The sequence below is a fragment of the Sylvia atricapilla genome, chromosome 8 (assembly GCF_009819655.1).
Source record: "Sylvia atricapilla isolate bSylAtr1 chromosome 8, bSylAtr1.pri, whole genome shotgun sequence".
Taxonomy (NCBI): domain Eukaryota; kingdom Metazoa; phylum Chordata; class Aves; order Passeriformes; family Sylviidae; genus Sylvia; species Sylvia atricapilla.
Genome location: NC_089147.1, coordinates 31997619 through 32015655, shown reverse-complemented (window position 1 = coordinate 32015655; position 18037 = coordinate 31997619). Strand labels below are relative to the sequence as shown.

Sequence of the window (18037 nt, the reverse complement as noted above, 5' to 3'; positions counted from 1 at the left end):
CCACTGGGAGGTTGACTGAAGAGAAGGAGGTGGCCAAAGAATGGAGAAAAGCTGGGAAAGAGCTGGAAAGGCAGCTGGAACACTACAGAACCCTCTTGGAGGAAGCATGGTTGGGTTGGGAGGGACACCTCCCACTGCCCCGGGCTGCTCCAAGCCCCAAAGTCCAGCCTGGCCTTGGGCACTGCCAGGGATCCAGGGGCAGCCACAGCTGCTCTGGGCACCCTGTGCCAGGGCCTGCCCACCCTCGCAGCCAAGAATTTCTTCTGTGAAAAAAGAAAAATCTTACAGGTCCCAACTCCCATCCTTCTGAGTGTCCTTGGGATTCTCGTGGAGATTTCCATGAATCCATGTGCTTTGGATGAAATGTAACTCCCTAGCTGGGGTGCTCTGGCCTTACTCGAGTGGATTTTACAACAGGCACTTGAGAGAAAACCAAAAAGCCATCTCCTCTGCTTGGGGGTTAGCAAAGGAGCCCAGAGACAAGGGCAGGGGGACTTCTGACAGTAAATGAGATGGTAATAAACTTCCCTGTCTCCAGGGCAATCCAGCTTTGCATGGAAAACCTCTGGAGAAAGATCCCTCTGATACCACTGGGATTTTCAGCCTGAACAAAAACTGCTTCTGGAGAGGTTTCTAAATTCATCTTATAAATCTCAGTTAAAAAGAGAACACTGTTAAAAGAGAACACTGGTCCCTGCCTGAAAAGTGCATTTGGCAGAGGCCAGAAGCTGCTCCTTGCAGTTGACACAAACACCCACCAGGACCCATCAGGAGAAGACCTGGTGTCCCCAGATGTGCCAAGAGCACAGAACTCCAGGAAATGCCTTCCCAGGTGTTCAGCACAAGGATTTTATTGGGAAAAAAAAAAAAAAAAAAAAAAAAAAAAAAAAAAAAGAGGGTTTTGATGTTAAATCAAATGGGAAGAAACAGATTTTCCACCACCCTGGTGAGATATCACCCCAGTGGGGTGTCTGATCTGGGATGTGGAGCTGCTGGAGTGAATCCAGAGGAGCCCTTGGAGATGCTCCTCTGCTCTGGAGCCAGGCTGGGAGAGCTGGGGGTGCTCACCTGGAGAGGAGAAGGCTCCAGGGAGAGCTCCCAGCCCCTGCCAGGGCCTAAAGGGGCTCCAGGAGAGCTGGAGAGGGACTGGGGACAAGGGCTGGAGGGACAGGGCACAGGGAATGGCTTCCCAGTGCCAGAGGGCAGGGCTGGATGGGAGATTGGGACATTAGGAAGTCATCAGAGTCCCAAAGGTTTTCTCCACTGGCATCACATCTTCTAACAATAAGTTTTGCAGAACTGTGGAAGAAAAATCCCAGATCCTGCCCCATTTCTAGCACTGCAGGAGAAGAGAGGATGGGCACTAAACACACACAGGGACAACCCCATTCCTCACAAGAATCCACAGAAACCAGGGAATACTGAACTCCTTTCCTGGGCTAACACAAGCAGGACATTGTTTTTAATTCCCTTCACCCACCGGTCCATGCCCACACTAAAGAAAATTAAAAGGAAAACTTAACTCCAAACATCCCATTTTATCAACCCAAAGCTAGAGAAGCTCCTGCCACTGACTCCATTGTATTCCTGCACTCCAGTTTTTCCCAGGTGCATTTTATTTTCTAATGCTTTCTTTGTTTTTTTCCCCAAAAAAGCTTTTATTTCCTGGTGGCACCTGCAAACCCAAAGGCGTGTTCTCAGGAGCACCATTTGAAAAATTAATAGAAGTGCAACTTGAGTCAAAATTTTGTCCATTTGGGATGGAGTCAGTTGTGACTGAAGACAATTTGCTGTCTCCACAGGCAGCATCACCCTATCCCACAGCTCCTCCAGTGAACACACCCCAGAGTTCTTCCTTTGATAAAAAAAATACAAACAATAACATTAACATGGTTTTTTTCTTAACCAGACCCTTTTACTCTTCCCTGTGTATTTTGATTTCTCCCTCAAATCTGATTTCTGGCTCTGTATCACATCAATCCCTGCCCTGGTGCTGGCAGAGCCTGCAGGATGGACCAGGGACCTGCTTCCCTTTATCCAAGAGCCATCCTCACTCCTAAATAAGCCTGAAAAAAACCACTGCTTCTATGGAAAGCTAATTAATTTTGCACATTTTCCCTCTTCTATTCACTGTTGCCACACAATCCCACAAAGGCAGGGCTGTGCTCAGCCTCTGTTAATTAACCAGAGGCATCCTAAGGCCTTCTGATCCATACTAATTGGAGCAGGAAGGATGCTTGGCATCTCTGCAGGAAGGCCCAGGACAGCTCTTAAAGCTGAATGAAGCCATGAAATCTCCTCCAAGACCTCACTCTGCACCAGGAGTCACAACAGGAGCTCCATGAGCAACAGGGAAGAATTATGGGTTGTGGGTGTTTTTTTGGTTTTTTTTTTGTTTTTTTTTTGGTTTTTTTTTTTTTTTTTTTTTTTAACATTGGTGCCTTTCAAAGTTCAGCCTTCCACTGGAATTAAAAAGAAAAGTAAGAAAAAAGACAAGGGCTGGCCAGCAACACTCAGCACACAAACTGGGTTGCTGAAGTGGCTGCAGACAGGAGCTGGGATCCCAGATTTCAGCACCCAGAGCAGCAGAGAGAGTTTCCATCCCTGGCAGCCTCTACCTGTGAGGTTCAGCCCATTTCTGTGCCTCTCCCCTCAGTTTGGCTCTGCTGTTTGTCCAGGGATTGACTTGGAGCCCAGGTCAGGCTGCCAGGAGCTGGAGGAAACACAACACTGCCACTTGCTTTCACTTGAATAAATTAAAATTCTAAATATTAATGCTTTCAGTGAAAGAATTCTCAAAATGCACACTGAAAGATGTGGGAATGGCATTCCCAGCACTTCCAAGCTGTAGCTGCTCTGCTGTTAACCCAGGATGAGTTAATGAAGTGCTCTACAGCTGGATTTAGGGCAATTAGCCATATTTATATTTAAATATCTATTTACACTGCAACTATGATAGAGAAATATTATCCATTCCTATGTCTTATAAAGTATTATCGGAGAATCATGGAATGGCTTGGCTTGGAAGGGGCTTCAAAGTCCATCCCTGTGCCATGGGCAGGGACAAATTCCCCTCTCCCAGGCTGCTTCAAGCTCTGTCCAGCCTGGCCCAGAACACTTTAAATTTCTATACACCCAGCTGTCATCAATAAATACATACACACACATAAATGTCAAAGCTGTCTCGAGTTCTGCACATGCAGCAAACGAGGCAAATCCATGAGATGTAGCTCAGACCTGATGTTATCTGCACAGAAAACTGAGCTGCAGGGTTCTGTAAGCAAATCAAAGCTCCTTGGTCACTGTCTCCTGCTCAGATTCCCACACACAAAATCTCCCATGGATTGATTACCAGGCTAAATCCCACACAGCACAGGAGCAGAGAAGCCACAGCGTTGGGAAATGCAGATGAAAAGACCTGGGCTGAAAATGCCAACGAGACCTTCATTCAATCTCCTCCTGTGCATCCGCAACCACAGAACTTGAAATCTCAGATGATTGTGTCTGGGGCACCAGTGGAGCTGCTGGAGTGAATCCAGAGGAGCCCTTGGAGATGCTCCAGGGCTGGAGCCAGGCTGGGAGAGCTGGGGGTGCTCACCTGGAGAGGAGAAGGCTCCAGGGAGAGCTCAGAGCCCTGCCAGGGCCTAAAGGGGCTCCAGGAGAGCTGGAGAGGGACTGGGGACAACGGATGGAGGGACAGGACACAGGGAATGGCTTCCCAGTGCCAGAGGGCAGGGCTGGATGGGATACTGGGCAGGAATTGTTCCCTGGCAGGGTGGGCAGGCCCTGGCACAGGGTGCCCAGAGCAGCTGTGGCTGCCCCTGGATCCCTGGCAGTGCCCAAGGCCAGGCTGGACTTTGGGGCTTGGAGCAGCCTGGGACAGTGGGAGGTGTCCCTGCCCATGGCAGGGGTGGAATGGGATGATCCTTAAGGTCCCTTCCAACCCAAACCAGTGTGGGATTAGTTACTCCAGCTGCCCTTGGCTCTCTGAATTCCTGCCCCCTTCCCCTCCCCTGAAAACCCAACCCAATTCAGTGGAGCTGGGATCAATGTTCTCCACCCCAGACATCCAGGCAAAGGGATCCCTGTTTGAAACAGGAGTAGGAATTCGCAGTTGGGGAACAAAATTTAGAAGAATCAGCTGTAGGCACAATGAAGGATTGGAGATCAAATGGAAAACTACAAAATCATCAGTACCTGGAAGTGGCTTCAGAGGAGAAGAGGTCAAGGAGCTTTAATTAATCTGTCAGAATCTGAACACCTGATTTGAGATGGAAATCCTAAAAGATTTACATTTGAGTGGCACAGGGAATAACCTTAAAGAGGAACAACGTTGCCAGAAGGTGAAGCAACTTAAGGACAGGAAAGAAATCCCCATTTCGTGCCACAAAACCCAAACAAAAATGAAGGGAGAGAAGGAGGGTAGGAGGAAATGCCAGCCCTGACCTCTGAGCACTGCCCATGCCCACCAAAAGCCCATCCCACTGCTCAGCCCTGCCAGGAACAGACTCCCCATCCTACTGCCTTCAGGGTTTTCATTCCATTTGCTAAATGAAATTATCCAGAAAGACCAAAATTATTGGCAATGTTGGTGCCACTCAGACCAACCCTGGGTGAGTCATCAGACATGTTTTTCCATGCAATATTAACAATTCCATGATCCAGAGGGCTTTTCCAATAGTTCAGAGGTTCAACCTATGGAAAGGGGGCTGTAGCCAGGTGGGAGTTTAGACATAAATACACAGACCTGAGAGTGACTTTTTATTTTTAATTTAGGCAAAACGCAGCCTGCTCAATCCAAGACAAACCCAGAGGAAACAATGCTGATTCCAAGCAGGAGACTGCAACCCTAAAAATCCAGATTTATTCCCCACAAATGCTGCTTTCGTGCTTCATTTCTTCACTGATATTTATTAAGAATTTTCCCCCCCTGCCACGAAACTTTAAGTGTTTCTGAAAAAGTTTTATGGACTTTATTCTCCTCCTTAACTCTTGATAAGGAGCTTAATGCTGGTGATGTGATCCAAGCAAATTCTGGTTGGCAATGAGGTTTTGAGATAGGCAGATAGAATTTACAGCAGAGGAATTCATATTCTTTTTTTCCCCTAAATCAGAGCATTCCCTGGCAGTAAAGGGAATAAAGCTTATCTGTGAATATGCAATTATTCAGGGTGACAAACAGCTGATTTGTTGGAGCCACAGAATTTATCTGGGCACTAAATAAAAAGGCAGAGAAGGAAAAACACCCCAGCAAAGCTCAGAATGAAAAGAATTCAAATCAACTCAGATGTCAGCAGCACTTTTCCTCCAAATCCACAGGAACATCTTCCCTGATGGAGAGGAGTGGATGAAGAGAAGCAAGCAGGAATGAAATAAATTACTGCCACACACACATTTCCTGAACTTAAATCACCTTTTGGAAGGTTTTATTAACGACTTTCTGGGATATTGAATTCCTCAGGCTCAGAAGGGAGCATCATGGGAATAAAATATGGGGGAAAACTGTGACATGACCCAAATATTTGACACCTATTTTACATCTGCTTATGGGGCAAGGTTGGGGTTTCTTTCTGGTAGGGTGCAGGTTAGGGTTTTTCACGGGGTTGTAGGGGTTTTGTCATTTTTTCCGACTCTTTTTTACAGTTGGTGTTTTGTGGGTGATTTCTTTGTTGTTTTAGACAGACTTATGAAACCCTGACCCAAATTAAAGCCAGGCAGGCAAAGCCCAGCTCCATCTCAACATCTCAACACTGCTGGAACTCTTCCCAGAGCACCTTTTCCATGACACTTTTAAAAGACCCTCCAACATAAGTGTCCCATCAAATCTGAAATGAGACCAGGTTCTCACATCTCCCTCCTCCCCACCACTCACCCGGGGGCTGGAGAAGCTCATTCCCTTCTGGACACCACAGGAAATAATTGATTCACTCCCTAGCTGGATAAAAATCCAATTTAAAATGTATATAAACCCTGTTTAAAACCGGATTAATTTTCCCCCACAACTCCTCTCACGGCCTCGATGGTTGCCAGACTGGGGAGCTGCTCTCTGGGGAAAAAGAAGAGGCTGGATATTGCCAGCAGAAGGTTCTGAACTCATGAAATCCCAATATTCACAGCACTTACCTCTTCCAGGACATCTGCAAGCTTACTGAGGATCTCCTCGGGAAGGCTCTGGAATGTGGGAACGCTGCAACACAAAAGAAACCTCCATTAGTGGATCCCTTTACACAGAGCACAGAGCCAGCTGCTTTCCTCCCCAAAGTCTTCCTCAGATTTGTCCTTCATGCTCTGGGGCTCAACAGGAAAAAGAGATCATGGAAAGCTGCTCCTTTTCTGGGAGCCAGGATGGATTTGGTGATGATGGGAGACCACTGGAATAAACCTCAGGACAGCTCCCCCTAACATTGGTAATCAGCTAGGGATCCATTCAGGATCCACTGGAATCTCTGTGTGCCACAAACCTGCTCAGTCACCTTCCTTCCTGGTCTGCTTCAGCCTCCCCACAATAAAATGCAGCACACAAAAAGGGCAGGGAAAATCAGCCCCAAGCAGCCCCAGATAAAAGAGTGAACCCACACCTGGATGGAGGGAGAGCAGAGCAGACAGCTCCGTGGCACTGAGCCCCCATCCAAGCCTTCAGAGAGCTGCTGAACACTTCCTTGGCAGTTTCATAGCCGTATTTGTGCCTTTTCTTTGGCCAAAAAGGCAACTTTTTCACTTTTTTGGCAGCAATTCCCTCAGCAAAGGCTGCCCAAGCCAGGCAGGGCTGAGAAGGTGATGCAGCCATAAAGAGCCCCCTGACCCAGGGTCCACAGGGCTGCACCTAAATCAGTCTGGGGCACACCAGTTTGGGTCTCCAAAGCTCCAGAGTCCCGACTTTGAAGCTGTATCTCCACTGCCTTACAGCCCACCCAGGGAGGCTGTGGAATTGTCCTTCTTGGAGAGCCCCAAAAGCCATCAGGACATGGTCCAGGGCAACCTGAACCAGAGGACCTCCAGATATCCCTTCCATCCTCAACCAGCCTGTGACTTGCAGGACTCTGGTTTCTCACCCTTGCTTCTCCATAAAAACCGGAGATCCATCAATATTCACGCTGACACAACAGAAATTTAACCCAAAATACACCATAGCCCAGAGCAGCTGTGGCTGCCCCTGGACCCCTGGCAGTGCCCAAGGCCAGGCTGGACTTTGGGGCTTGGAGCAGCCTGGGACAGTGGCAGGTGTCCCTGCCCACGGCAGGGGTGGCACTGGGTGGGATTTAAAGAGCAAAGGAGGCTCAGGGGGGACCTTGTGGCTCTGCACAAGTCCCTGCCAGGAGGGGACAGCCACGGGGGGTCGGGCTCTGCTGCCAGGGAACAGGGACAGGACAAGGGCAAAGGGCCTCAGGCTGGGCCAGGGGAGGCTCAGCTTGGCCAGCAGCAGGAATTTCTCCATGGAAAGGGTGCTGAGGCCTTGGCAGGGGCTGCCCAGGTGGAACCAGCATCTCTGGAAGGGTTTAACAGCTATGGAATGTGGAGATATCAGTCAGTGTGGGGCTCAGCAGTGCCCAGGGAACAGCTGGACTTGATCCTTAATGTATTTTCCAACCTAAACTATTCTTTGATCGTTTACCCTTCCATTTAATTTTCAAAAGTCGCTTCAGTTGAGTCTATTTAATGATAACAAGAGAAACCTGGGCAGATAAATGCAGAAAAATATCACCTGTCATGCTCTCAACAACAGCTTTTTTCTCCTTAGGAAGAGCACTTTTATTAGTAGGAGCACATGGGCCCATATTGTAACAGGAGGAAGCCAACAACTGGACAGGAATTCTGGGAGGACCAGGCCTGAGCATAAAAAGCAAGTTCATTACCTCAATTCCAGCATTCCCAAATGAGGAATGAACTTACAGGAGAAGATAACAGCCTTGGACAAGTGGTCCCATTTTAGTGTGGTTGCCCACTTGAACTCCCAGACTGGGGGGGAACCCACCACAAAGTTGTTTGGTTTTGTTTGGGTTTTTTTTACAATTATGCCAGTGAAATCCAAGGGAAGGTAGTGAAAAACATTTATTATAGACCAAATCCATAAAAAAAAAACCCAGGAAAATAAGCCTCTTCACAAATTCCAACTCTTACCATGAGAAAAGCTTAAAACTTCAACTCTGCAATAGAACAAGTAACAGAAAAAAATAAATCATTGACAAAACAAACTCTGACACATCATGGAATTACACCATTAATTCCCATATTGAGGTGAGTTTATGGCAGGCCAGAATTCCCCTGAACAGCCAGAAGAGACAAAACAGCCAAATATTGGAGTTTCTTCCATACAAAGAGAGCAAGACAATTCTCCAGGTCAATAAAAATCCCCCTCTGCTCTCCACAGGACAATATTGAAGGGATTCATAAAACAGAGTCTTGATTCCCTCCAAGAACTGCCTGGATTATTGAAGGACTTGTGTACAAAAGGAGTGTTTCCCATGATCATTTTCAGGTGGGTACTTGTCCTGAAAAGGCAAATGGAGCCTGAGCTCTCCAGGGAGCCTCCTTGAGCAAAACAGCTGAGCTGCAAATTGCTCCAAGTGGAAAAAACACACAGGACGGAGGCAAACGGGAGCAGAAAACCTCCCAGGGAATCTTTGATCAGCACAGCAAGAGGCAGGAAAATTGTATTTCCCTTTCTACAGCTGTGTGAAAAAGGCTGGAACTACAGAAGGGCAAACACTCAGCCCTTGAGCTGGAATGTGTTTGGGGGCAAGAGATCACAGCAAACACTGCTCCAGCTGTTCAAGGAAGGATTGGTCTGCCCAACAAAGCAAGGTCAAACAAACTCAGACTTTCTCCAACAAGCTCTCTTCTCACTGCTCCCTAAAGCCCATCAATAACACCCACTCCAGACAGTAATAATGCTACAGCCGGCAAAATGGATATTCTGGATACTCTGGTATGCAGCACTGACAGTCCACAGCAAATTTTCAAAGTTGTGACTTTTCTCCCTACCTGTGGCACAACTGAAGGACTTGGCTTGTTCCTCCTTTTCCACAACCATCTCCCACTTTGCCCAGGAAAAGCTGGACTTGATGATCCTTGAAGTTTTTCCCCAGTTTAATGATTGTGGCATAAACGAGAACAGCTTGCCAAACTCTCCCAGAAAGCCGGAGCTCCTTCTACTCTGCCTATCCAGCCCTTAGAAGGGACTTTCTCCAGCTCCTTTTTATTCCACGTAATGAGGAATCATTTCTTCACCTGCCCTGAATCCACTCCCTGGGTGAGGTTATGGAATCCAGCTGGGGATGGATTCCATATTCACAACTGACCTCCTGCTCCCCTGCAGCCCCTCTGCTCCTCTAAGCTCTTGGAGGTGATTTTAAAAATATGGATCCCAAATTATTTATGCCTGTTCGATAGGATATCCTGGCAAAAGTACAGCCCAGGATCCACAGGAGGATCCAGGTCTGCCTACAGAGGCAGCAGACAAAGAGGCAAAGCAGACGCCCAACTCCAGGGATTTGAGTTTTAACAGAAAATGCAATAAACTGGATGATTTTAAACCATCCATGAACAGCATTTTGTCAGGAGAATGCGACTGCCAGCACAGGGAACGGGATGAGGGACTTGCTCCAGCCACCCTGGACAGTGAGCAAAGCAAGGAGGAGAGGTGACATTTTCCTGGCTGCATTCCCCACTGCTCAGCCAGGGAACATGGTGCAGGGCTGGCAGCTCCAGGAGAATTTCCCAGGGGGAACTGTTCCCTGTCTGCAGCCATTCCGCCTGCCTCCAAACGTGACACATCTCTCCAGAGGGCTCAACGTGCCCGGCACCAGCTGCCAAACTGAGGGAAAGCAGCTGTGCTAAACCACCCCTGGACTGAATCCCTGTCCCCACGGAGGAGCGGGGAAATGCCCAGCGCCAAGGAGGCGAGAAAAGAGATGGCTCCATCCATCCCTGGGGATGCAGTCACCAAGCTGCTCTCCACTGCCATGTGGAAGCAACAAGCCCATTAAGCAGGTTTTGATTCATGCCTGTGATCCAGCCCACGGGACGGCTCCTGCAGGAAGCAGCAAGGGCTTCCAAGCAGCGCTGGCTGCAGCCCAAGGCGTTGTTTGCAGCTTCAGACGCTCGCTGCCAGCTCCGACAGGACATTTATCTATCTTCTGACACACACCACAGCTCGCAGCGCTCCTGGCTCTGCTCTGCCCCCAGGAGAGAAAAGCCACCATTCACCCTCTAAATCCCTTTCAAGACGCATTCCCAAATTTCTGAAGGGTGCTCAGTGAGGGTGTTCATCCAGGGGTGGCAGATGTTTCTCCTGGGTTAAGCCTGGAACAAAGCCTCTCTTATTGCTGCTTGGCACCATCACAATTGCAGTTGTTGTCGCTGCTCTGTGCCTTGGGCATGCAGAGCTCCAAACTCCAGCAAAAGGAAATTAAGGCTGAGTTCCCTGAAACTTCTTTTTTGGCACCCAACTGGAATGAAGGCTGAAAAATGCAAATGGCCTTTTTTAGCACACTTGGGGTGCTCCCACAGCTCTGTCTCAGCTCCAAAAGGACTGAAGTTACACCTGATCAGCCTGAGCTGATCCTTGATTTGGAAAATCACAAAACAATGGTGGTTTGGACAACTCAAGCTCTGCAGGCATCCTCCCACTGGGCTCTCAGTTGTGTCAGGGAGGGAATGCTGGCTCCATCGGGATCATGGTCCTGGAATAATTTCATGAAAACAGAGTGGATTGGGGTGGAAGGACCTCAAAGCCCACCCAGTGGCACCCCTGCCATGGGCAGGGACACCTCCCACTGTCCCAGGCTGCTCCAAGCCCCAAAGTCCAGCCTGGCCTTGGGCACTGCCAGGGATCCAGGGGCAGCCACAGCTGCTCTGGGCACCCTGTGCCAGGGCCTGCCCACCCTGCCAGGTACATTCTTTTGTGCTGCAAACTGTTGCATCAAAAAGTAATTCCTCTTTTCTTTCAGATTAATAAATATTATTTGGAGGATCAACTGCTGGTTATTTTCATTCACAGTATCCACGGGAAAAGTGGCAGAAATTAATTTCAGGAAAGGTGTATCTATTTCTCCAAAAACCTCGGTCCTTCCCCAGCCTCACAGGTAATTTCTAAGTCAAGGCTGGTTTTTCTGTAGCAATTTCCCAAACGCTTTCCTTGGATTCATGGAGTCACTGAGGCAGGAAAACCCCTGCCAGCCCACGGAGTCCCAGCTGTGCCCCATGGCCACCTTGTCCCCAGCCCAGAGCACTGAGTGCCACCTCCAGCCCTGCCTTGGACACCTCCAGCCATGGGCACTCCAAAGCTCCCTGGGCAGCCCCTGCCAAGGCCTCAGCACCCTTTCCATGGAGAAATTCCTGCTGCTGGCAAAGCTGAACCCTTCCCCAGCTCCGTCCTCTTCCCTGGACGTGCTCCAGCCCCTCCAAAACTCTGGCTGTGAGGGCCCAGAACCGGACACACCTCAAAGGATATTAGAGAAGCAGGAGGAAGGGACAGGCAGGGTGACAGCCACTCATATGCCAAATAATTTCCCTTTGGCTTGGCCCTGGAAACACATCATGAAGCAGAAGATTCAGGAAGAGGGAACGGATTTGCTCTGCAGGTGCTGCAGATGATTTATCTGCCGTGCTAAAGCCACACAGGAACAAACAATTCACAATTACTCATTTTGGAGAGGGTGAAAATGGAACAGCCACAGTTTGAACACTCTGCCACTCATTACACAGCCCTTATCAAGGAAATAAAATCCTGAAAGAAGGTTGTGAGACATTTGTTTTGAGGGATCTGGTTATATCCTAAGCCCTAGTACACACAGGAAGATGGGAGAGAAGCACAACTGATCTTTTCCCTGATGAGCAAATACTGAGGTAAGCAACTGCCAGGAATTGCATTTTTTCCTCTTGTGTTGAAAGGATACCAAGGATGCCAAGGGATCTGCTGACATCTGGAGAGCAGGACTCTCAGTGTCCCTGAGGGGAAGGTGAAATGATCTCAAAAGGATCACAATCACAAAGGCTGGAAAGAGCTCCAAGAGCAGAATCCAGCACTGCCACGTCCACCATTAACCCATGTCCCTACCCACCACAGCTGTGTGGATTTTGGACACTCCCAGGGCCCCTCTTTGGGCCCAGGCTGTGTTTGTGTTCATCAGGCAGATCAGGAACTCTGGAGGAGCATTTTGCCTCGCTCCTGTCAATCCCTGATAGGGGCTCATCATGGCACAGAGCCCTCCTACTGCATCTCCTTTGGCAGCCACTGGGGAGACGGGACTGACTGGAAAGAAAAATTCCATTGTCGGTGTCAGCATGAGAGGGAAGGAGAGTAATTAGCAGGTAGTGACCCTCCTCCTCCCACGGCACATGGATTCACTCGGGATGATTCATCTCAAAAAGCACAATTGCTCCCCAAGAGCTGCAAAGGCCCAGCAGAAGCAGCAGCCACGCTGGGAACCCCAGGGAAGTTTGGGCAGTCACAGTCCTGTTTGCTCATGTTGAGGCACAGGGTTCACTCTGCTGCTCCTGAGCACCTTACAGAGGGAACCTGCTCCTGCTGGAATCCTTGGGATGTTACGGGATGATTTTGGATCCACCAGGGGCATTTCTTCGTATCTGCAAATCAAATTCTACCTGCAATCCCAAAGCAGAACCGTTCTACCTTCCAACTCACCCAGTTTTTCCAACACTGTTGTCTCACAGAATCCTGGGATCCCTGAGGCAGGAAAACCCCTCCCAGCCCACGGAGTCCCAGCTGTGCCCCATGGCCACCTTGTCCCCAGCCCAGAGCACTGAGTGCCACCTCCAGCCCTGCCTTGGACACCTCCAGCCATGGGCACTCCAAAGCTCCCTGGGCAGCCCCTGCCAAGGCCTCAGCACCCTTTCCATGGGGAAATTCCTGCTGCTGGCCAAGCTGAGCCTCCCCTGGCCCAGCCTGAGGCCCTTTGCCCTTGTCCTGTCCCTGTTCCCTGGCAGCAGAGCCCGACCCCCCTGGCTGTCCCCTCCTGGCAGGGACTTGTGCAGAGCCACAAGGTCCCCCCTGAGCCTCCTTTGCTCCAGGCTGAGCCCCTTTCCCAGCTCCCTCAGCCTCTGCTGGGGCTCCAGCCCCTTCCCCAGCTCCTGCCCTGCCCTGGACACGCTCCAGCCCCTCCAGGGCTCTCTGGCCATGAGAACTGGACACAGCCCTGGAGGTCCCTCAGCAGGGCCAGCACAGAGGGACAATCACTGCCCTGGTCCATCTGGCCACACTGTGTTTGATATAAATACACTGGTGATTAAAGATAAAAGCTGTCATGGAAAGCCTCACAGCTTTGAACACTGATTTTTATGATCCTGCATTCACAATACAGCTGAAATTAAACTGTCTTTGGCTTGCACTGTAATTATCTCTTCAAAACGGTTTGCTGTCAAGGAGCTTCTCTCCTGTCTTTTTTCCCCTTTGTCTAGGGCATTTCGTGGGAAATGAAACCTTACCCTTCAACCTCTGGGCAGACCCAGAGTGGGTGCACCAAGCCAATTTTCTGCTTCTTGATTGAACCACAGACTCCCAGGATGGCTTGGGTTGGGAGGGACCTTGCAGCTCATCCAGTGCCACCCCCTGCCATGGGCAGGGACACCTTCCACTATCCCACGCTGCTCCAAGCCTCATCCAAACTGGCCTTGGAACCTGGAGCATCAGAATGAAGTCCAACAAAGACCATTACCTCACACAAGGTGGAAAACAAAAGATTTTTAGGACTGATTCTCATGGTGTGCCTCAAAAGAGATCTTTAGCACTGGTCAATGTGTGAAAATCACAGTGACTGTAAATAAGGGACAAGTGGCATTTGCATGCACAGACTGTTTTCTCTCTTTCCTCCAAATTGGGTATTTACATTATATCCAAGATTGAACGAAGGCAGGAGTCTTGTGTCTAAGAGATCTCTGCTCCACTTGACAGCATCATAATCATCTCTTTTTCATGAACCACTGACACCCTTTCCAAGCACAGCCCTGTTTGCTGCGGGAACGCTGCGTCCTCCTTTTAGCCACTCCACTTAAATGAGCGTATCGTAGAGATCACCATCATTTTCTGCCTTTGGAATTACACATATACAGAAGAAAAAATAAGGTGTCAATGTTTTTAACACCCTCTGAATCAGCAGCTTCTCGTGTTCTCCTGGACAACTTCCCCAAAGCAAAGTGACCTGAAAGGGCCAGGGAGCTGCTGGAGCCGAGCGAGGGCCCGGAGCATCTGGGTGCCCAGGAAAGGCTGCGGGAGCTGGGGCTGTTCAGCCTGGAGAGGAGCCCCAGCGGAGAGGGGCCCCCAGCCCTGGGTGTCCCTGTGTGCAGGGAGGGCTCCCAGCAGGGCCCAGGCTCTGCCCAGGGGGCCCAGCAATGGCCCCAGAGCCACGGGCAGGGCCTGAGCCCAGCAATTCCCCCTGCACAGGAGGCACAACTTCTTCCCTGGGCGGTGCCCGGCCCTGAGCACATTGTCCACACAGCCCGGGGGGCTCCTCCCTGGGGCTGGGGCAGAGCTGTGTGCACACAATGCTGTGCCCTGTGCTCTGGGATGGCCCTGCTGGGGCACGGAGGTGGCACCAGGTGCCCACCCAGCTCCTGCAGCCTCTGACAGCCTGGGAGCCTTGTGTGAATTTTTTTTTTTTTTTTTAATTGCTCCCTGACACAGGCGTTGGGTGAATCTCCATACTCCATAAAGCATTAAAACACCTAAATATTTACCTTTTTTGTTGTTGTTAGTTACTATAAGAAGGATTTAAAAACATGGGTCTCCTGCCCAACACAGTGGTAGGTTGGGAGTTAGCAGTGACCCCCTGGTTGGTGGCATCACCAAATCCCAGATGCTGGGTTTGGGAGCAACCGTGAGCTCCTCACTCAGGCTGATACATCTGAGATGATTTATGGAGGGACAACTCCAAAAAACTCCCTTCTGAGTGATCACCAGAGGATCACTTCTGAGATCACTGATAAGAACTGACTTCCAAGAATGACTTAGTTACCCCCAGAGAAATAAGCCACAAAAATGGCACCAAAATCCCAAGAATTTTGTTCCTTTCATGGTGAGAACCCAGCACAACCACACTGGGATGATCTTCCACAAAAATCCACCTCAGAGGCATTTGAGACCTTCCCACTCACAAGCAGTGCTGTGCCAACCCCAGGGATCCCCAGCAAGTCCCCCAGGATATCCCAACCCATGAATGGGCAAACCCCCCTTCCTCGTGATTTATTACCTGCCCAGAATCCCAAAACACCTTTCAAGTATCTCCAAAGCCATCCCTTTCTCCAGGATAAGCCTGAGTCCTTCATTGAATTAAAGAAAGGAGAAGGATGATTTAATCCCAGACATTACAACGTTGTTGATTCTCCCTTTACATCTTGGAGACCAAAATTTCCCATGCACAGCAACGCCTCCACGGCTGAAAATGAATTAAAGGTCGAGGATTTTCAAGGGGCCTGGCCTGTATTGGAGAAATAATCAAATAAAGCCTTACAGATTCCACACACAGCTCAAAAATACAATTGTTTATGAAAACATAATCTTGGGAATATTAGAGACAGGCGAGCAGCATAATGAGCAATAAAAAAAATCCAAAATAAACAAAAAATGCCTCTGTGCTGGGAAGCCAACTGCAATAATTCCATTCAATTCTGTTCTGCTGCTGTCAAAGTCTCACAGCTTCCTCTACCAGGCTGGTGATCCCAAATCCAACCCTAATTCTTGATCCTACTGGCTCATCCCAGTCCTGGTATTCTCTCCTAGCACAGCCCGTCTGGGGTCAGCAATCCCAAAACTGATCCCAAATCTTGATCCTACACGAAGGCTCATCTCAGTCCTGGCTTCCTCTCCCAGCACAGCCCATCTGGGGCCAGTGATCCCAAATCCAACCCTCAATTCTTGATCCAGCCCCCAGGCTCATCCCAGTCCTGTTGGGAGCAGGACACCCAAGCTTCCAGCTGGAGCATCTGGGGTTTGGGTGATCCATGAGGGGAAAATGTGGCATTCCAGGGGCAAAGCAGTTTGGAAAAGAGGAGGAACCTTCTGGTCAGTGGTCACCAGCGAGACTGACCAGCCACAGGTCACTTGATCCATGGAACAGCCCCTGTCCTGCCATTGGAGGGAAATTCCTGGGGACTTCTCTTTTGGATCCAACAGCCATTGGATCTGTCCCCACTTGAATCCCAACAGATGTTTCATTTTGCTCTCTCCAGCATTTCCTCTCTTCCATTATTTTCTCCACTGCAATGTGAAAGCTTCACTAAATTCCACCAATTTGTTTAATGAATTGCTGTCCAACAGATGACAGAAGGTCAGCATGTGACAGGGCTGTCTCTGTATCCCAGGAAGGGAATTCTGCTGGCGCCCTGCTCCATTGCTCCCTCGGCCCATGGCTGAACCTCCCAACCTTTTCCTCTTGTCCTGTTCCAAAAGTGATGATGACAATCCTGAAAATGGAGTGGTTGGGAATATCTGTGGGCTCCCTGGCCGATATTTGGGGAGAGAAATAATAAAAGGCAGCACGGAATTCCAGGATTTCTGTGGCAGACATGAAGGAAACAGAAACCTGACCCCAGATTAGCCCGGGAGCAGGTCAGGGAAGGAGAAAGGACAGGGAGGATGGATTCAAAAGGAAGGAACCCAGTTTTGGTGCTGAGTTTTTTCCCTGAGCCCTGGAATCCAGGAAATCCTGCCCTGCCTCTTTTCCAGCACCCAAGAGCCTGGTTATTCACAGAGCCCATTCTCATCCAACAGTGGCTCCACCACTCCATCAAAAATGATTCTAAAATATAATTTATGCCAGTCAGCCTTATTTTATTACTTTTTTTTTTCACTGAAAGAAGGTCATCATGATACAATTATGGCTGGCTTGCAGATTTTATTTTCTGTACCTTGATTTATGCAAGGCCGCATTTCATCTTGATTAAAACCACCATTCAATGTGTTTAGAAGGAAACACTTCAGATTAAAATCTGACTCATTGACAGACATCAAAATACTGTTAAAAGGAGCCAGCAACAGGTGTTGAAAGCACTGCCATAAATCCATTCCTGGCTCTCTGTCACTCCTGATTTATTGATGATCATTCCACACGTATGCAGATGACTCAGTTTACTCCTCTGGGGTGATTAATGTCTAACAAAATCCCCTTTAATGGCCCACATGTGCTCAACAGCTCAGTTTTGCACCAGGCACGGAGATGAGGGCAGCAGCACCAGAGTGGGCACACAAGGATTGATTTAAAACACAGCAGCCAGGTTGGTCCCAATAACATCCCCCAAAAATCCCATTAAGGTTCATTGGAATAACACATTTGTCACTTAATATGGATTCAGAGTGGTTATTACCCGCATAGGAGGAAAATCAGGTGTCAAAGATCAGCTGCAGGTGAAGGGAGCCAAAGTCCAGTGGATTTAGAAATCCCATAAACTGAATTTTTTGTCTCCTTGCCCCATTTCCAGCAACAAGGAAAGGACTGGAACGGCACCATGTGGGGCAGAGCTCGGTCCATGAGGGAGCCAAGGACACAAGGCTGGATATTTTCTTATCAAGAGGTGTTTTTACCTTTCTCCAATCAAAATTCAGTGGGGGCTGTAGTGGAGCTCAGAGGCTCAGGGACACTGTCCCTCACCCATTGTCCCTTAGATCCAAAACCTCAGAGACAGCGCTGGGAACACTTTGTGAAGGATTGGGATTTACCGAAACATCAGTTGAACCTGGAAACTAAAACACAGGGGAACAGAAGGTCCTGGATTCCTGGTGCTGCCTGGAAGGATAAATCCCATTAGCCCCGACAGGAAAATCCAGGTCATGGATTGCAATCCTGGTTTCCTCAGAGGCTCCAGGAGCTGCTGAGCATCTCCCACCCTACAGCTGCAGGGGAGCAGAGGCTGTGTTGGACAGGGCATCTGCTCCCTCCACATTTCTCAGGGGTGGTGGGATCAGCTCAAGCTCAGCTGTTTGAAAGGAGGGTTTGGAGCAGATGATCCCTGCAAACACGAACCACTCCGTAAATTCCATGCCCTGGAAGCAAATGCTGATTCCTCCTGCACTTACCTCCTCTGG

General features: G+C 49.3%; 2 protein-coding genes across 3 annotated transcripts in view; one reads left to right on the top strand and one right to left on the bottom strand.

Moving 5' to 3' along the window:
- Positions 1 to 18037, top strand: part of A1CF (APOBEC1 complementation factor) — a 503111-nt gene that overhangs the window by 187353 nt on the left and 297721 nt on the right. The gene's annotated exons all lie outside the window — the stretch shown is intronic.
- The window catches only part of PRKG1 (protein kinase cGMP-dependent 1), a 374077-nt gene that overhangs the window by 107138 nt on the left and 248902 nt on the right, over positions 1 to 18037 (bottom strand). For both annotated transcript variants that reach the window (XM_066324329.1, XM_066324328.1), the window contains exon 5: positions 6124 to 6187. In XM_066324329.1, coding sequence (XP_066180426.1) covers positions 6124 to 6187 — 64 coding nt within the window. The remainder of the gene's footprint in view (positions 1 to 6123; positions 6188 to 18037) is intronic.